This window comes from Kogia breviceps, chromosome 20 (assembly GCF_026419965.1).
Source record: "Kogia breviceps isolate mKogBre1 chromosome 20, mKogBre1 haplotype 1, whole genome shotgun sequence".
Taxonomy (NCBI): domain Eukaryota; kingdom Metazoa; phylum Chordata; class Mammalia; order Artiodactyla; family Physeteridae; genus Kogia; species Kogia breviceps.
In genome coordinates this window covers 15,537,161-15,557,859 of record NC_081329.1, presented here as the reverse complement: position 1 = coordinate 15,557,859, position 20,699 = coordinate 15,537,161, and the positions used below count along the sequence as shown (strand labels likewise).

The 20,699-nt window shown below is 36.2% G+C and overlaps 1 protein-coding gene across 40 annotated transcripts in view; it reads left to right on the top strand.

The window, feature by feature from the left end:
• The window catches only part of PCM1 (pericentriolar material 1), a 92,708-nt gene extending 74,594 nt beyond the window's left edge, over positions 1–18,114 (top strand). For 26 of the 40 annotated variants that reach the window (XM_067022338.1, XM_067022341.1, XM_067022339.1 and 23 more), the window contains 10 exons: positions 3,819–3,953; positions 6,049–6,246; positions 7,846–7,908; positions 8,170–8,305; positions 8,617–8,777; positions 11,287–11,362; positions 12,087–12,361; positions 14,429–14,521; positions 14,613–14,730; positions 16,104–18,114. In XM_067022338.1, the coding sequence (XP_066878439.1) occupies positions 3,819–3,953; positions 6,049–6,246; positions 7,846–7,908; positions 8,170–8,305; positions 8,617–8,777; positions 11,287–11,362; positions 12,087–12,361; positions 14,429–14,521; positions 14,613–14,730; positions 16,104–16,129 (1,281 nt within the window). In that variant the 3' untranslated portion in view covers positions 16,130–18,114. The remainder of the gene's footprint in view (positions 1–3,818; positions 3,954–6,048; positions 6,247–7,845; positions 7,909–8,169; positions 8,306–8,616; positions 8,778–11,286; positions 11,363–12,086; positions 12,362–14,428; positions 14,522–14,612; positions 14,731–16,103) is intronic. The other 14 variants (XM_059049412.2, XM_059049407.2, XM_059049411.2 and 11 more) reach the window with 1 other exon arrangement.
• The last annotated feature ends 2,585 nt before the right edge of the window (positions 18,115–20,699 follow it).

Sequence of the window (20,699 nt, the reverse complement as noted above, 5' to 3'; positions counted from 1 at the left end):
GGAAGAGCCAGAGTTGACTAAGTAGGACTGCCAGCAGTGAGCTATGTTGATTGCTACTGTGAGGGCTGAGTACTCATAGAACAGAATTTCCTGTTATTTTGTCAGTTGCTGTTGTTAAACATTTATGTTTATTCTGGTTTCTTTTTCACTATTATGAATAATACTTAAATGATTTAGCTAAATTTAAATACACATCCCATTTTTATTTCCTCAGAAATAATTCTTAGACACAGAATTTCGAGCTTTAAGGGTATGAATATTTTTAAGGCTTTGGGGCCTTATGTGCATTGTCCCTCAGAAAGGTTAACAATTTGTATTCCTACTAACAGTGAGAATAGTAAGCAGTACCATTAATTTTGTTTAATGACAATAGAAAGGGGAGAGGAAGAAGCGTGCAAGCCGGGGCTTCTTTCTGAGATGGCCCCTTTTACATTCTCATTTAAAATGGAAATTTAAAAAATTAGAAATGAAAAGACGGTCTTTTCATTCAGATGTGGGAAACTACAAAGTATGTTGTCATTGGGCTCATTTCTTACAACCTACTTGTACTTGCCAATGTGTAAGATGTTGACAGTAGAAAGTTGTTTCCATATACTTACATTTCTTCCCTCCGTGGAAGTAATTGCTTTCCTTGGAATATTTTAAGAGAAGACAGATCTCTGAAAAGGCAATTATAGAAACTGCTTTCTCTGAAGAGATGTGATAGCCAAGAGGAGAGAGAGGATCCATCTGTCTATGCCCAGATTACTCCATGAGAAAAGTGAAAAACTTAGCCTTTTCCTGGGCACCCACAGCAGCTCCAAATGGTTCTTTCTGTCTCTGCTTCCTCTTCTAATCTTTCAACTCTCCTGCTAGCGTTGCTAGCACTTTTAAGGCTTTGGCACTTGCTGATACTTCTACCTGGAATGCTCTTCCTTCACATACCTGCATGGCTTTTTCCTTTGAACCCTCAAGGCTTTAGTCAAATGTTACTTACTGGGTGAGTCGATCTCCCCTACTCCTTATCTGCTTTTCTTTATCTTCATAGTGCTTGTCACCTTATAACCTATTTAATATTTGCTTATTTATTTTGTCTGTCTCACTTGTTACATGTAAGCTCCATGAAGTAATGGAAGGTTCACATCAGAGGTGTTAAAACTGTTTTGGTCACTGTCTTACCAGTGCCAAGTATAGTACATGCAGGTAGTAGGTACTCGGTAAATACTTAATGAATTATTAAGTGAATGAATCCACCAAACCTTGACTGTGGTTTTCAAACTGATCAAGTGTAGTTTGAAATACAGTTTGAAAACAGTTGGCCTATGGAATCCAGATCAGATTCAGCATCGCTCATAAAACTTTTATAGCCTGGTCCCAGCCTCGTAACTATTCCTTCCCACATACCTTTGCATCCTACTTGACGTTGTTCAAAAAGGCACGTTGCCCTTGTTACTTCCTTTGCCTCGAATGCCCTTCACCCTTCCTCACGCAGTCACACCCTCGAGGACCCAGCTGAAGAAGTATGTTAGCGTGTACTGGCAGGCAGGATTTCTCCTTCTCATCTCTGCTTCTGGGATACTTGGTACATATTTTTATTACAGCACTTACGACAAAGTATCACAATTATTTTCCTGTATCTCCCCACTAGACTAATGTCTCTCGATTTCTTAGTATTTTCACTCAAGAAGGACTTCAGAGACTAGATGAAGGGAATCTGAGGAGATAAGACAAATACATCAGTTTCATCCGTTATCCCTGTGCATTTGTTAAAATATGTGTTCACCCTCTCACATATTTATATTCCTATAAATTATAAGAATATGTATATATTCTTATAGATAGATAGGTAGATATTCATTTAAGAATTTGAAACCATTCCCTAAAGTAAATTGACAAACTCTTCAGATTATTGCTTGCTTCTATCTTAGGCATAGACAACAAAGCATTACCATTTTTCTTTTAGGTTTTTGTTTTATTGTAATTCAATAAATACTTTTAAACATGGCTTTTTGGTTAAATTATGTATATTGGTAGTGATATTTATTTGATATGTACAGTTATTTTCTAAGTGTTAAAAAATATAAATGACTTAGCTTTATGTGTACGGAATGCAACCATCTCAGGAAATTTTATTGCATTTACAATTTTGTGTCTGATTAAGTTATATCCTTTCATAAGGATCCCCTACTAAATTTAGCATTTCAGACAATTTCTGAGGCCAACAAAATGAGTAGGACTAATGGTCTGGTTTTAACTCTTTTATGATGTCTCATTTTACTTCAAATCTTGACTTTTTGGGTAAGATTATAGAACTTCTTTGTTAGTGTCAGCCTTACACCCAGTCACCTAAGCTAGACTTCCTAACTTTCTCTTAACCTCTATCACCTGTGAATCAAAAATTGATTTTTTAAAAAGTTGATTTTGCCCCTAAGAGCAGTTAGTTTTACTTCCTTCTCTCCAATAGCATAACCTTAATTAATATCTTTGAAGTCGAGAGATTTCACCACTGCATGTGGTTTCGTTTCCCAGCTTCATCTGTCACTGCTCTCCATCTAGATAAATACTCATTTCAAACTACTCAACATCTCCTATACCTGCCATTTCTTTTTCATGTATCAGCCCTTTGTACAACTAGTCATCATTGAAAATATAAAATGCTGTCACTCTTTTCTGCCTGACTGACCTTTCTTCAGAGCTCTGATATGCTACCACAGCTCCTTAGGGCACCTAGTGTGTGCTTCTTTTATGATCCTTATTTATTCAGCAAGTAATGAGTATGTCCTGTGAGCCAGCAGCTGTGCTAGGTGATGAGTAAGAAACAGTCCCTGCAGTTTAAAAGTATCACCTACTGGACAGTGCGTAGCTTGTAGTGATTGATGTATTCATGATCCGACTCCTCCACTGGTATTTGATTCCTTGAAGACAGGGACTGTTGTCTTTTTAATTGCCTGCCTTGACACATGAATTTTTTTTAAATGAGCCTAAATCCTTAGATTTAAGGGGTCTTAGACATCATCTAGTTTGGCTACCTTTGGCCACACATTTAATGGAAGGGGAAAAAACCCACAAACTTAACCTGCGTCAAGGTTAGAGGACCTGCCCGAATGAGTTCAGTGGCAGAAAGAGGATCCGAGCCTTGAGGTTCCTTGCTAAGGATGTTTCATGGACTCACCTCAGAGAGTTAGCTCTGGTTTGGGTTATTACGTAGCTTGCACGTGCTTCTAAAGGAAGATGAAGGTGATGAAGAGAGTTGCCCAAAGGGGCTTGTTAAGAAAGGACAGTAGTTCTCAACTGGGTGTGATTTTGACCCTAATAACATTTTGTGATGTCTGGGTATGTTTTTTAGTTGTCAGAACTTGGGAGAGTGGAGGGTGCCATTAGCTTCTAGTGGGTAGAGGCCAGAGGGCTGCTAAATACCCTACAATGCACAGGATGTCAGCAGTGCCAAGGCTTAGAAAAGTTAGAAGATAACACAGAGGAAGTTGGATGGAAGGTGAAGTGTGGTGGTGAGAGTAGTTGAAAGGAACTGAACTGCAAATAGGAATACAGGCAATATGGAAACCGTGGCATGAGTAGTTCCTTAAAGTACAGAAAGGAAGTGATGGCAAATGTTGAATCAGCCAGTTTCATTTACTGGCTGGTATCTGCTATAGTGAATCAAAATTTGCAAACCTTTCGATGTGTGTAGGGGGGAGTTTGGCTCTTCTTACGAGCGAAGTTTCCAAGTGTGCCTCTAAAAGCTGAAGAGCTTATGCAAGAAAAATACAATCTCGTATTATGTGGATTAATGTTTTTTAAACAAGGTAAGTTATATCCTAACCAACTAGGGCTTTTCTCAGGAGCGCATGGATGAAGTATGCTCTTCTCAGCTTCTAACGTCAGTAAGACGCATGGTTTTGACGCTTACCCAGCAGAACGACGAGAGCAAAGAGTTTGTAAAGTTCTTTCATAAACAACTTGGAAGTATATTACAGGTAAGGGCTTGTACTGGTATGACTTCAATAAGTACCATGCAGTTAGGATTTTTTTTTCCGCCGTTTTCTGGCATTACACAGTTTATTCAAGTAGATATTCATTCTAGCATCCACTTGGGATGACATTTTAGTACTTCTTAGGTTATTGCTTACTTAGTTAAAAAAAAGTTGGATTAGAGCCTGTGTCTTCATTTAACTTTATCATCTCTAAGGCCTGTCCCAACTCTAATAAAATTTTGTTTTGATTTTTCTCCTACCCAATAAGAGCATTTCAAGTTTGAATTGTTTAAAAAGTATTCCATGATATTTTCTAAAATAAGTTTTTTTAATCAATCTGGGAAATTGTAGAAGCCGGAAGCTAGCTTTTGATTGCAGAGACTTCTTAGGCTGTAATAGTAACTTGAAATTATGTGATGGTTAGTGGTTTGTAACTGGGGGCCGTTTTGCCTCCCAGGAGACATTTAGCAGTGTCCTCACACCAACGGGCAGGGAGGGGCTGGTAGGAGCACCTTGTGGAACGTTAACAGTGCCAAGGATGAGAACCCCTGTGTGAATGAGTAGGCATACCATAATTACTCCATATAATAAACCCCTTGACAGTTCACTTCACCGGCACGTTTTCCCATTGAGATAGTTCAGTGATGTGTATTATTGCCCCAAACTAGAAAATATGTTTTTCTTTTCATCTGTATTACAGAATTTTCCTGTAAAATTTTTCCTTGCTTCCTATTCTGTGTTTACTTTAAATTGGTTTTAGAGATAGTATTTTCACTTTATCCATCAAATTTTTAAAAACCCTAGGTTGATGTGCTTTTCCATCACTATAAATTTTCATTTTGTTTTTAATAAGACTGAAGTATAAATTTCAGGAAATCTATAGTAATCTATATAAATCTATAGTAATAGATCCTAAAGTGTCCTGGCTCTATATAATCTATTTGTACTAACACATAAGGAATATAAGACATCTGTGGTGTTATGCATTGTTTAAAAATGTTTAGGATAATTTTTAGATAAATGTATTTTTATAAATTTAACTAGGTAACTTATTCCTACAGAAAGAAAGAACTCCATTTTAGAGTCAGGTTGAAAGAGAAACTGTTGATACTTTCAATGTTTTCGTTAATCAGGACCCATGCAGCCCTTCCTCAGTTTTGTCTACTGTTATAATTGTGGCAAGATTCCATATATTAATTTGCACGTAAGGTTTTTTTTTCTAAGTCTAAGAAAATCTGACTGCTTTTCTTCTTATTCCTAATTTTTTTCGCAAGGAGAAAAAAATGAAGAATAAAAGTTAGTTTATATTAAATCTTGCCCAGAGTTGAAAATTCTTCTTGAGGTAGAGATTAAATTACTGTCTTCTACTTTTTCTCTTGCAAAACCTATTCAGTGAATTTTTTTCATGAAGGACCCAGGGTTTGTACTTCTCTCCATCACTGTGCTAGATAAGGTGGTTTTTTGGGAGGGAGGGGACACTGAGCATTATAGTTGTTTGCCTGTTTTCTACATAGCATAGTTCATATTTGTAGGAAGAAAGAAAGAAGCGGTTTTGTAAAAACTGTAGAATATAGCAGACTTGTTCATTTGATGATGCTATATTTCAGCTTCAATAGAACTAAAGTTTACTTTTAGACTGATTTTGAAGAGAAAATTTAAATTAGAACGATTGGCTGCCTTACATAAAGGGGAAAACTTGAAAAGTATTCTAATGGTATTTTCTTCTCTCATGGCACTTCAGCTTTATGTATATCCTCTGGTACTGTGTGGGACCTCTTGAGATTAGGAATCCCTTATCTTATATATTTGTGGCTTGCAGTTATATTACATAGGGACTAAAGCTATGACCGTATGTTCTTTTGTATACTTTGTAAGCAGGACTAGCAAGATTCCTACTTAGTAATATTTTTAGTAATATTAATATATCTTGTCTTAGCCTGTCTTAGCCATTAGTTTTAAGTTTTTCAATACTAAAAAGTAATAATATTGATTTTTCATTGGTGAGTATTATAATTTAAACTTGTTAATTGTTTGTGTTGCTTTACCCACAGTTGAAGTTTACTGTAATCTTAAAGCTATTTGGTTTATCTTTGAACAGGATTCACTGGCAAAATTTGCTGGCCGAAAACTGAAAGATTGTGGAGAAGATCTTCTTGTAGAGATATCTGAAGTGTTATTTAATGAATTGGCTTTCTTTAAACTCATGCAGGATTTGGATAATAATAGTATAAGTGTTAAACAGAGATGCAAAAGGAAAATAGAAGCAGCTGGAGTGATACAGTCTTACGCGAAAGAGGTAAATGACATGCATTTTGATTTTAGGAGTAGTTATAATTAGCATATAAATATAGTTCTTGATCATTACGAGTAACTAAAATCATACTTGACCGCAGCAAAAGTAGGTTTTTTAGTAATATGAGTTAATCAGGAAGGCAGACAGGAACGGGTGGCAGGAATTGTCAGATAGCCACTTCACATTCTTGCCACTTACGCAGGTTTCCAGAAGGGAGAGGAGGACGGGGCCCCGGCCCTTGGCCACCTGCCTGCAGTGGTTTTTGCCGATCCCAGTAGGTGCCCCAGGAGTATTTATCACCCCAGCCAACACTTACGCTTGTTATTAGTTAGCACTTTGGTTGTATATCCCTGTAGCTGCTTATACCCTGTTAAATTAGTCTTGATCACATATGAAATTGGATGTTTTTTTCCCCTCAACTTAAGGCATACCAGGAGGCTTCTTCCCTAGACAAGCACCCTTTTCTTGACTCTAATCATGAGAGGGAAAGCAGGTCAAGACCCAAAACAGAGACAGATAACCCTTCTTCCTGAAATCTAAAGTAGATAAAGTCAAGCCATCTTTTTCACACTTTTCATAATGTTTTTATTTTAGACATAAATAAATTTCACATCATTTTAGTCGTTGCTTAGAGCTTGAACAAAAATAAAAGAGGATGATACTATAAAAAAATGATAGGAAGGGTTGCTTTAGATGGTGGAATCACGAGGCTCCTTCAGGGGATGAAAAGTGAGGTGAGCCATGGAGGGACAAGAGGAATTTATAATGCAGATGAAAGGGAAGAGCATTCCAGGCAGAGAGAACCATTAAGTGTAAAGAAAGACTCTTAAGGCAGGATTGAGTGTTTTGGAGAACAGAGAGAAGGCCAGGGAGGCAGGAACACTTTAAATGAGACGAGCATGTAGGAGATGAGGTACACAGAGGTAGGTAGGACCAAGTTATGGAACCTTAGAAACTGTGGTAGGGACCTTATATTTTATTTTGTTGTAAGCATGATGGAAACTCATGGGAAAGTTTGGAATAGAGGAGTGACATAATCTCAATTTAAGATTTGTCTGGATATGATACTGATTAGGAATTGTAGAAGAGTAGAGATGGAAGCAGAGAGACCAGTTGTAAGGCTGTTGCAATAGTCCAGGTAAGGAATTATGTGACTTATCTTTGAGTGTGTAACAACAGATACCTTTGGATGATTGAGTCAATAACGCATTCTGATAGTTTCAGTGTGGATAATAAAAGTAAAGTACAGGCTGGTTCCTAGTTTTCTGGCTTGTGCATTTGGGTGGGTGAAGGGCCGTTTACTGAGATTGGGAAGACTGAAGGAAGATGGGGTTTTGGAAGGAAAGGAATCAACATTTTTGTTTTGGATTTAGTAAGTTCGTGATATTTCTTACACATCCAAGGAGATGTCCGGTAGACAGTGTTGCTTTTTGTTTTGTTCATTTAAAGATTTAAATGAAAGAGTTGAATTTACATTTCTAAGAAAACACTCAACTCTTTGGCTGATGGTTAAAAAGTGCAGCATTTGTTAAGGTTTACTGAGTACTTAAGTCTAATGATGAATGGTTACCCCTAAATTCTGCTTAATTGATTTGCTTATAGGCCAAAAGGATTCTTGAAGGAGATCATGGCTCACCTGCTGGAGAAATTGAAGATGAAGACAAAGTATGTGCTAATAATGCTTTTGAAACAAAAGATTAAATAACTTAAGTAGCTTTTACCTTAATGTTTGAGAGCAAAGTATATCATAAAATATCCTTTCTTCTGACAAACTTTTATTTTCTTTTAAAAACAGAACTAAATTTAAAATGATTCTTTATATTTTTTATTAGATAATATCTATTATTAATTTTTATGATAGACTCACTGTATACCTTTTAAAAATGTACTTTAAGAAATTAATTACTTAAATTTATTTGTGGCTAGGACAAGGATGAGACTGAAACAGTTAAACAGACGCAAACATCTGAGGTTTATGATGGTGACGGTCCCAAAAATGTGAGCTCTGATGTCTCTGATCAAGAGGAAGATGAAGAAAGTGAAGAATGTCCAGTGTCTATTAGTAAGTCTGAAGGCTCTAGACTAGGTTTATACATTAGTTCTTTATTGATCGCTTATTGAAACAGTTTGGTGGAGTGGAATGATTATAGAATTAGGTGTCAGACAACTCTTAAATTTGAATTTCCGTGTGACCCTGACTAAATTACCTGTCCTTTCTACACCACAGTTTTCTAGTACTTACTGTTTTGAAGATTTCGGATACTGTATGTAAAGCACTTGAGCAATGCAGGTGCAGTGGTAGCTATTATGGTAGCTATTATTAAGATTTAAGTGCTGAAATTTTACTAAACGTTGTGTTATTAATCAACTTAGATTTGTCCAAAGCTGAAACTCAGGCTTTGACTAATTACGGAAGTGGAGAAGATGAGAATGAAGATGAAGAAATAGAAGAATTTGAAGAGGGACCTGTAGATGTCCAGACTTCACTGCAGGCTAACACTGAAACTACAGAAGAAAATGAACACGACGATCAGGTATTCCAGTGCAGACTAACACACCCTCCACCAGTCTTACTGTAACTACTAAAAAGCTGATTCTTTTTACAGATGTTAAAATTTACAACTTCCCCATTCTCATTTTCATGAATACAAAGTACTTTAATATTCTTATTGAAATCCTAAACACTATTATTATTTTTGTATTTAGCAATGTTTATATTTAAAGCACTTCAAAAAAAGTCTTTTTTGATAACAAGTCCTAAAAAACTATGTGATTACTTCAGAAGATCTGGATTTTTAAGTTTTATTTTTTCTAGTTATACATGGAAGTGGTATGTAGCAAAATAAAATCGTTCCCTTTCCTACCTTCACCTCATCCTGCCCCAGAGGCAAAATTTTGTATGATTTCTTCTGCTGTTTACCTCCTTACATCTGAATAGTATATGTGTGTATTTATTCATTAATGTATGAGGCATTACCTACTGACTTCTGTTATAGTAGGTGAAGATTTTTAGGTCACTTATGGCTCCTCATTTAATTATATTAATCCTGTCTACCTCATTTAATTATACCTTTTGGTTAAATCTGTATTTAACCAAATATTTAGATTTAACCAAACTATGTAAATATTACTTTTGAGCTAAGCAGAACATTTTTGCATCTGAATTTAATAATTGTCTCAATTTTTAAATTTACTCTCTTTTCTTTCATCACAAACCTGAGTCTTTGCTATGCCCATCAGTAGTTTTATAAACCTCTCAGTAGAATTTTCTACATGAACCAGTTAGTCAGTTTTGTCCTTCCTGGAGCATTCTCCTTTCCTGCTCCATTCTGGGTTTGGCTCTTCTTTAGACCTTTAAATAGCTACCAGCCTGGGAATCCCCTTTGCTGCTGTTTATTAGATCTCAGTTTCCGGAATCAAATCTTGCCTTTCTCTTCCTTGGGTTAGTACCTCATTTTGGTGGAGCACATCTTCCAGAAGCTCTCTAAGAAAGAGTGCAAAGAATATTTTGAGACTTTGTATTGTCTAAGAAAACTTAATGCTTCAGTGTTGAAAATCATTTTCCCTCAGGTCTTTGAAGGCACTGTTTCCTTGTCTTCTAGTTTTCAGTGTTGCCAATGCCTTTCTGAGTCTTTGTATATATCTTTTTTTCTTTCTAGCTCTAGAAGCTTTCCCTCCATCTCTCCCTCCCCAGAGTTCTGAAACTTTACAGTGATATACATCTTTGCAGGTCTTGTTTCACTCACTACACTCTGGGTACTCAGTTGTCTTCTCAATACAGCATGTTCTTCAGGTTTGATCAGTTTTCTTTTATTTCCTTTATTTCTTCCTTACCATTTTCTCTTCAATAAATGTTATCAAACATTATTAGCTCTCATGGGTTGATCTAGTTTTCTCCTCTCTTTTATTGTCTCATTGCTTTTTCTCTTTTACTTTTTGGGAGATTTCTTTGACCTTAATACCTATATGAAATTATTTTTATTTCAACTGTTATATTTTTAATTTCTAAGTACTTTTTTCCTGATTGTTACTTTTTTATAGCACCCTATTACTTCATCGAAGCAATATTTTCTCTTACCCACCTAGAGGCTTTCTTTAAGTATCCACTGTACCTTTGGTGCTTATATTAAAGAATAATACATCAAAAAGCCAGTTGGGGTTCTTTGGGGCTTCACCATAGGGTAGCCGAGTGTACAGCTTTTTGACAGAAAATCCCAAATGTTAATTCCTATTGGTCTTTTCTCTGGGGTGGTTTAGTTTCTCCAAAGTAGGGAGGGTCCTCCAGTCTCCTTCTGCCTCCTTGGCTGTTGGTGTTCTGCAGTTAGGTGTAGGATTAGGGCTGAGGGTCCCACCTCTATACAGACTTGCACTAGATCTTTCTGTTTCAGTGTGACACTTTATCCTGTCTTCACTTGTGCTTTCTGCAGCCTACCCCTTCCCGGGTGGCCCCTGGTCTGAGGCTCACTAGTTCATTTTCTCCAAAACAATCTCCCACTTTCTGTTGAGCCTGGGGGACGGAATCTAAACATCCACATATTTCTTAAACAGCTTCAAACAACCACCAGCACTGTCCCCTTGTCACCAGCTCCCACCCCACTACTGTACTCCTTCCTTCCTAGAATCTGGTACACCCAGTTATGAGTTGAGTCTTCAGTTTTCTGTCCTCCTGCAGAAGGCACTTAGCTCTGTTCATCTTTCTCTCATCCTCGTTATTTCCTCTTCCTTTCACTTCACATCTGCATATAAACAGGTGTCTTTTAGTTTCATTTAAGATAGAGTCTGGTCTGAAAAAAAAACAATGAAAACTAGTGGAGTCAATAACATTCAGTTCCTTGTGTTACTGTGAGGCTAAGAAGAGGAGCCCTTGTATTGAGCTGCCTTGGAACTGCAGCCACCGCCTCCTCCCTGAAACACTTTTAAGAGGTATTTTTAAATTCCCCTGTCTGAGGTCTCAGGCTGGACATACTGCACTTAACAAGCATCTCCTGTATAGTGACCGTATTATTTAGGCCCTACTATTAAGACATCACTTTTTCCTTCCAGGTTCCACAGCATGATTTTGAAAAATCAGTGGAAAGCAAAAATGTCCCATCAGAACAAGAACCCACTACTAATAAAGGTAAGAAATCTAAATAAGTTTCAATGTTAAGATTATCTGGGGCTTCCCTGGTGGCACAGTGGTTGAGAGTCCGCCTGCCGATGCAGGGGACACGGGTTCGTGCCCCGGTCCGGGAAGATCCCATATGCCGCGGAGCGGCTGGGCCCGTGAGCCATGGCCACTGAGCCTGTGCTCCGCAACGGGAGAAGCCACAACAGTGAGAGGCCCGCGTACCGGAAAAAAAAAAAAAAAAAAATTATCTGAAGTGCCCTTTATGTGCTTAAAAACAAAAAAATCTAAATTCTTAGCTAATGGAAGTTCAAAGGTGTTTTGGACCTGATGTATGTCTTTTTTTTCCTCCATAAATCCTTTGTAGAAAACACGAGGGCTTTGTTTCTGCAAACAGCTGTTAAAGAATAGTTGACAAATATTTAAACACAGAAAACAATTTTGTAAGGAAGGTATCTTTAGGTACCAATGCAGGGGATTTTTAAAAAATACCCATTCCTGGGCCTTACTCCTGAAAATCCTATTTCATTAGAAATCAGGTGCATTTCAGGAATCTAATATTTAAAGCATCCCCAGATGAATCTGGTCAAATAAATTTGGGAACCATTGATAAGGATAATTTCTAGTTGCCTTTTCTTTTGGGTCTTAAATGTCTTGATTACTCTCATTTATACAGTTTAGTCTTTATTTGGTATAATAGTACATTTAATGACAGTTGTATTACACTAATGTTAAGACTTTCTTTTGATGACAGATGACCAAGATAGCACTCTTGTGAAGCCCTGTTACCTCAATATCTTGGAAAATGAGCAACCTTTAAACAGCACTGTCCAAAAGGACGCTCTTACTACTGTCGATTCATCTAATCAGCCTAACGCTTTGCCTTTACCTTTAACTGAAATTGAAACCTTGGTGCCTAGAGTCAAAGAAGTTAAATCTGCCCAGCAAACTCCTGAAAGCTCTTTGGCCGGAAGTCCTGATACTGAATCTCCAGTGTTAGTGAATGACTATGTATGTATCATTTGCATTTCATTTCTGTGCATATTTCTTCATTTTCAGGTTAACATTTCTAGTATATAAACACAACTCTGCTTTGTGTTTAGGTTTAGAAACTGTCGGAACATTTTTGTTTCTTACTCAGACTTATCTTAAACTTGAACAGAAGAGTGATAGTGAATTAAGATGACCATCTCAAAACCTAAAATACCACTTTTCATAGTTTTGAGAAGCAAAGAGATGAGTTTTATATGGAAACCTTGAGTTCAAGTTCAGATCTAAAGGGGTAGTGATATGTGAATCATCTCTTACGCCATCCACGCTTGACTTCTCAACAGTTTGGAATACTTCATAATCTTTGATAACCCTGAAAGTTTACATTTGGGATGGGAAATAAAGCAGTTTGACAGCACTAGAGTCCCTGGCTCTGTATAGGGAGTGACAGAAAAGTAAGCTAGCAAATCTGCATTTACGATGTAAGTAGCTGAGTTTAGTTTTACTCTGGATGTTTGTTTCAATTTAATTTTATAGCAAATAGGGGTTTTTTTGTGGATCCTTGGGCTGTATATGTTATATATACTTTCTCTTGTCAGTAAAAATGAAGGGATTTGTAATAATGTACCTTTAGGTCTAAAGAATGTGTTTCACATATTTTTTAATTAACATCAGTTTTCTGCCCAAAGATATACTTATGATTTCACAGCTTCTCAGCAGGGGGGCTTATAATACTTCAAAACATTCGTAGAAAGAGTAACTCTCTTGTTTTATTTACTTCATTACCCATAAAATTTTGCATTTAAAACTGTGAAAACTACTTACTAGATTTGTTCTGGTTATCTTTTGGTGAGTGCATAGAATTACTGTAGGAGGCATTCAATCAAAATTAATTTGAAATTAGATCTTAGAGGGTCTTGAATTTGAATTTTAGGCAGGGAACACTACTGAGGGTCTTTGCGTAAGAAAGTGAAACACGGTCAAAGTCACGGTTTTTGAAGATGAATCTGATGACTATATAAGAAGTGTTGTCAGGGAAGCTGTGTTAGGAGCCTCCATTATCATATAAATACAAAGTGAGCTGAATAGAGAGACATGGGTGAGAAATGTTTCAAGAAAAAGAAAAACCTAAGGTTTCTACTGGGTAATGGGTAGAATGATGATACTATTAAAAATCAAAGAACTAGGAGAATAAAAGACTTCAGTTTTCAGGAAAACAGCGTGAGGTGTTTTTTAGTAACTTTTGTGAGTTACTAAGTTCATACCTCATCTTTCTATTTGAACCTCTGGAGTTGATACTGAAAGTCCATAGGGGCTTCCCTGGTGGCACAGTGGTTAAGAATCCGCCTGCCCGTGCAGGGTACACGGGTTCAAGCCCTGGTCTGGGAAGATCCCACAGGCTGCGGAGCAACTAAGCCCATGCGCCACAACTACTGAGCCTGTGCTCTAGAACCCGTGAGCCACAACTACTGAAGCCCATGCACCTAGAGCCCGTGCTCTGCAACAAGAGAAGCCACTGCAATGAGAAGCCTGCGCGCCGCAACTAGAGAAAGCCCGCGCACAGCAACAAAGACCCAACACAGTCAGAAAGAGAGAGAGAGAGAGGGAGAGGAAGGGGGAGAGAAAGAAAGAAGGAAGGAAGGAGGGAGGGAGGGAGGGAGGGAAGGAAGGAAGGAAGGAAGGAAGGGAGGAAGACTGTAAATGTTGACTTATATTCTGCTGGATACAGTTCTGATGCATTCTATGAACATATCAAGTAATAAGAGTAGTTGTTCTAATTATTTTAGCCCTCAGTATTACTATTACTATTTTTTCCTCTAACCTGTGTGAACTGGCTCTTTGTTTTATAAAATGGGGACAGAAAAGTTTGACTGTGTGCCCACAGTTGCAAGTGTGTAGCCCTTCCCATGAACTCTAGACTTCTGTTCTATTCACTGAGCTGAATATAGAAGACAAGCAAATATGATAGAATTGTTGACATATATACACATGTAAGAATCTACTTTATCTCTTGGCATGGATGACTTTGGTTTAGATCCAGAGATAGAGTGGATTGCCATCACTAAATGTAATTTGTTAATCTTGTAGGAAGCAGAATCTGGTAACATAAGTCAAAAATCTGATGAAGAAGACTTTGTGAAAGTTGAAGATTTACCACTTAAACTGACAATATATTCAGAGGTATTTCGCTCTCTTTCATTAAAGTTGTCTTTATGTAACAAATCTCGTTAAGGTGAAAAATGATTTTGTATTTTAAATTTTCATTCTAAAGGCAGATCTAAGGAAGAAAATGGTAGAAGAAGAACAGAAAAACCATTTATCTGGTGAAATATTATGTGAAATGCAGACTGAAGAATTAGCTGGGAATTCTCAGACACTAAAAGAACCTGGTAAGAGTTACCATTTTTAACCATATCATATTGAAACGCTACTGAATCTTGATACTGTCATTTTGTTTTGTTTTTTAAATGTGCTACTAGGACCTGGAATATCTAAGATAAACATTAGAAAGGAAGCGTAGTTCTATAAAAATTTGTTCAGCTGCCCAATATATAAAATAGTATTATCAGATAATTTTTTTCTGTTTTTAGTTTTAACAAAGTAATATATGCACAAGGCTTAAGAAGGAAAGGTATAAAGCAGTTAGTGATGATTGGCAAGAGCCCGTTTCTTTGAATTATTGGTTTTCAGTTCTTTTGGAGGACACCCTCTAGATCTCTAAATACTATTCTTATAATTCTTCTTAATTTTAAAAATTAGATAATATTTCCTGTCTCCCAAATGAAAAATATTTAGACCTACCTCTTCGTCTTTCAGTGTTTATATTATTTTTGGTTTTCCTGTTACCTTTGTTCTTATAAATATATACATTTTCCAGTTCCATCAACTTTGGTCATTCCCCAACTACTTGCTCCTCCCCTTTTCCTTCTGCCTTCTCTGTTCAGTTTTACTCATATTCTTACGTTTGTAACATTATTAAAGTAAACACACTTACATATTCTGTTTTTGTAACGATAATAATTGAATCTTCTATAAGTTCCTGAAGATGATTCTATATAAATATGATTTGTTGCAGAGCCAAGTGATCGCCCCAGATTTCCTTCTTTATGGGTCTCATAGCACAACCCAAGGGCCACTCAGAGGTGCACATTTCTTGCGTCAAGGTCAAGGATTTTCTTTTTGTTCATCAATTCATCAGTTGATTAAACTCATATAAGATTGTTTGTTTTTTTAAAAAATAGGGTGGAGAAGTGCAAACTAAATGTCAAACCTTCAGTTAATTTCCCAGTCTTCAGCCCATTTCTGCCTGTTAGGACTCAGTTGGTACCCTCGGCACTGCCGCCTGTCCTAGTGTGTCTAGGCTGCAGCTTCCTCCCCTCTTCACTGTGCCTCCATCTCCTTTGATCATGCTGGGAACTTGTGGTTCCCCATCCTCTGTTCTCTCACAACCACTCTTCTTCTGTTGGTCTGGGTTTATTCATTTTTATACGCCTTTTTTTTTTTTTTCTAGTGGGGTTTTTCTTTTTGAGAGAGAGGAAGTATCTGCTTAGTCTGCCATCTTAAAACCAAAACCCTTACCTTTGCCTTTTAAACTCTTGCCGTGTGTTATCAGGGAATGATTGTAGCAAACCAAGTTTGTTTTGTAATAACTTTATATTAGAAGTAAAAGTTTTAATGGAAGAGAGCAGTATTAAACTAAATTCTATAAGGTCTTAACTCAGTAAGTAATTTATAAGGCATTAACTATGATTCTGTTTTTCAGAAACAGTGGGAGCCCAAAGTACATGAGATGTCTTCAGAGGCTCATCTAACTCTCTCTTTACATAGTCAGTGCATATATGAAAATGGCACTAAATAAACATCTGTTTTGATCTGTAAAAAAATGTAAATTAGTTTGACACTGCATTTTTGGTAGGTGTGCTAATTTCTGCCCATGGCAGTTTAAAACATCAAAAACTGAATTCTGGACAGACTCAAGCCTTGATACACTGGGGGCTTTTTCTTTTTCTTTCTGTCATTTTTTTTGGTCTTGATTTTCTTTCCCCATTGTGATGTTTGGTAACGTTAACTTTAAAATGTAGTTTTAAATAAAGTTTGGACTTCACCTGTAAACTATCTTTTTGGGAAATTATGTTGAATTCTATACAGCAAGTCACTGCTCTATATAATTAGGCTATTCAAAGAGCAATGGTCAAGAGTTAGAGAAATATACTATTTATTGTAAAGCCCAGCCTTTAGGCCAGGCTTCCAAATAATGCCAGTGTTGCTGCTATTGGGTCTAATGTTCTTTTAGATACTTGCATGTCTTATTCCTGTGCAAGAATAGGGCAGGTTATAAAGGTATCCAGGTTATTGTAGAATATATATTAATATTCTATTCAAATTGGATAATAAGTTTAGAACACTTGTCCTTAGTACCTAGAACTTACATAATTATCTATTAGAGAAATATTTTCTAGAATTTCAATTCATATCTGTGTTGCCTCAGTCTAAAAGTAAAAAAAAAAAGTTTTCTATAATTAGAGAGTATTTCTGCACAGCCAAGTAAGGTAACATTGTGATTAATTTTAAAAGGAAAACCAAGATCTTTAAAGTAGAGATTAATAGAACTAAATTTATGTACCAGCACGTTAAAGTTCTATATGCCTTCGGACAACCCTGCCTTTTGAGATGATAATTTAGCCAAAGCATAGCAGTTGCTTCTGTATGCAGTGAGAGAGAAGCCGGTTCGCAGGTGAAGTTTTGAGTAACGAAAATCTACATGACCTCTTTGTCACTAAGTAAATCAGCTTTTAAAAGACGGTGTAGCTTTAGATCCCCAACTTGCCATATACCCAGTAAGGCTTCACATAGCCAGTTAACAATTAAGTCATCTTGACAGATTCTTTCTTGAATAAAATATGAAGAATTGTTCCAAATAGTCTTTTAAATTTGTCAACAATTAACTGAAGTACCCCGTAAGAAAAGAATTTGGTTGGTATTCCTTTGAAATTCTTGCCTGATACCTCAGTGTAAAAGTATAATGTCCAGTCAGGGAGTATTAAATGAGGATTTCCCTATGAGGGCATTGACTATATTGCTCCGTAACTTAAATTATATGAGACATATATCTCCAACTTTCTGAATTAGTAAAACTTATTCAGAAAACTATCATCCCAGAAACAGGAATTCTTATTCAATTGGCTTGACTTCAGGGAAATTGAAACGTAAGTTACACTATATGAATACTTAAGTTCTGTATTTGTTTTCTAGACTCTGTACAGAAACTTCATTTTGATAACTCAAGCCAAGCTTTACATATTAAGACTGTCTCTCTCTCTCTGCATGCATTTTAAAGATCGATACAGTGGAAGCGTTGTACTTATACCTTAGTTATTACTGTAGTATCTGTGAACCTTATCAAACTTGCTTATTTGACTTATGTTATAGCTGTTGTAATATGGTCTGTTGTTTTCTATTATAGTAGATAATTTAGTTTTAAAATACCTAGGACTTGAGAGCAGATAACTTGTTTAATATGTTTTGCCCTGGTAACTGTTGCTAAAGGGTTAGGCATTGAATATTACTGTTTGTCTTCACTTTTAAGTTAAAAATTTGGTTAGAGATAAAACAGGAAGAAAAGGTCAAAATGAGTGAGAGAGAAACCTCGCAGGTTGAAATAATGCCTGAAAGAGTGAGCTCGCCAGACTGTGCAGCAGGTACTCTTTGTATTTTGTAACATTCACTTTGGGTAAATGCTTTTTCACTGTTAATAAATGTATATCCTGCATACAGCCCTGAATTGCATTTTCATTTAAATTGACATACTCATTTATGCTTTAGAATTTATTCCAGAATTGTGGCTTATTTGACTATTTGAAATGTGTAAAAAAAAAAAACCCTCAATGCAAACTACTATATATAAAATAGAAAAATAACAAGGTCCTACTGTATAGTATAGCACAGGGAACTATATTCAGTATCCTGTAATAAACCATAATGGAAAAGAATATGAAAAAGAATATATATGTATATGTATAACTGAATCACTTTGCTATATACCAGAAACTAAAACAACATTGTAAATCAACTATACTTCAATTTTTAAAAAAATTAAGACATGAAAAATAATGACATATCAACCAACCAGAGAGAAGATTTATTAAACTTGAGACATTTTTCTTACAGTGTGGCCATGCTCTTCTATTTTTTAGTTACATCTGTCTTATATACTACATACAGAACATTCTCATATTTATTCAAAATTAGATTGGCATGTTTCTTGCTCAACTTTCTTTAATATAAAAAACTCATTCTTTATCTGTCAAAGAAATAATTGCCTCTGGATTTCACTTGTTTCAGTGTACAAGTATGATGGCTCAGTCGCCTTGCTTGGAAGAGCCAGCATTTCTTGTTCTTTCTGCGCAGTTCTAATTGCTGCTTTCATGTTCACTGTCTTTACATGTCAGTTTTTTTCCTCATATTAAGTAATGTCTCTGGCTGACCCATTTTCCATTAAGGAACAACGAACAGAGGAAAATTCTGTGCCTACAAATGACTGTGATTCATATATAAACAGAGTTTTAATCATCTCATCAGTTCATTTCGTCTGCCCAGACTCAGAAATATCCACAACAGAATATCCTTTAGACCAGCAATTTATAGAAAGCTATTGATTTGGTTATTTTGAAAACTAATCACAGCATAATGTTTCTGTATAACAGAGTTCTGTTCTCTCACATACTTAATATATTTCTTGCATTATGACTTTTCCTACATGTAATTAGTTATCCCCCATATATAGGTCTAGCAAATCACATGTGATTAATTTAAAATAAATAGCATAGTTGTAAATATTAAGAATATTAATCAGAAATGTTAATTAGAAATATTCATTAGAAATCTTCACCTTTAATGAACTGTATCCCCCAGAGTTATAGTTGCCTTTTTAAGGCCATTCTGTTAATCAAATGACATCATGAAAAGGCTTTGAAAAATATAAAGTGCTGTACCAGTTCACGGTAGTAGCACTCAGCGTTGGTGTTAACCTCGCTTTTAGTGAGACTGTGTCCATGTACATTTAGCGTTCTCTTCAATTTCCATTGCTCCATCTCCTGTTGCCTCTCAGTTGATACTCAGTATCTTCCTAGAAGGGGCACAGGCATGGGTTACTCTTATCAAATGAAGTAGTGTTCATGGAAATGCTTTGATGACAGGTACTATATATAAATGTAAGGTATCATGTGTGTATTCATGTTGGAGAAAAGAAAGGTCCAGGAAAAGAAGGGCTAAGATTCTCCTCAAACTTACACAACTCAGTAGTGAGGTTTTTTGCTTACATTTCAGTGTTCTGACAGAGTTTTAAAAACTACCTACCAGAACCCATAATGGCTGCCATGTGTTCTTTGCCTAACAAATATTTTTTTCTGACATGTCTTGGCTTTATACTCTTTTTGTAGTTCTTCCCTCTTTAGGTAAAGAGGCAAAGTCTAAAGAGCCTTCATTATAATGGATTTTAGATGTGCAGTTTTCCCACAGTGTCACTTTCACCATTCTAGTCATCCTCCTTCTATTTAGTTTTATTTACTCTTCTTTCCATTTCCTCACTCTTAGTATCCCCAAATCCCCCAAAACTGTTTAAGACATAGGTAGAGTAATGGAGTTTATGCTACAAAATTAGTATTTCCAGTAGCTTTTTGGACTTTGTTCTTTACTGAAGTGTATTTGGTTTACAGTATTATATCATTTTCAAGTGTACAACATAGTGATTCAATATTTTTATAGATTATACTCCATTTAAGGTTATTATAAAATATTGGCTATATTCCCTGTGCTGTACAATATATCCTGGTAGCTTATTTACTTTATACATAGTAGTTTGTACCTCTTTATTCCCTACCCCTGACTTTCCCCTCTGCCTTTCCCTGTCCCCACTGGTAACCATTAGGTTCTGTATAGCTATGAGTCTGTTTCTCTTTTGTGGTATTCATTTGTCTGTTTTATATTTCAGAGTCCATGTATACGTGATAACATTCAGTATTTGTCTTTGCCTGACTTATTTCACTAGGTGTAAGTGAACCCCAGGCTCGTCCTTGTTGTTGCAGATGGCAAAATTTCATTCTTTTTTTATGGCTGAGTGTAATATTCCACCTTGTGTGGGGGGTGTATATGTGTATATATACCACATTTTCTTTATCCATTCATCTATTGATGAACACTTAGGGTGCCTCCGTGTCTTGGCAATTGTAGATAATGCTGCAGTGAACACTGATGTGCATGTATCTTTTTGAATTCGTGTTTTTGTTTTCTTTGGATATGTACCCAGAAGTGGAATTGCTGGTTCATATGTAGTTCCATTTTTAGTTTTTTGAGGAATTTC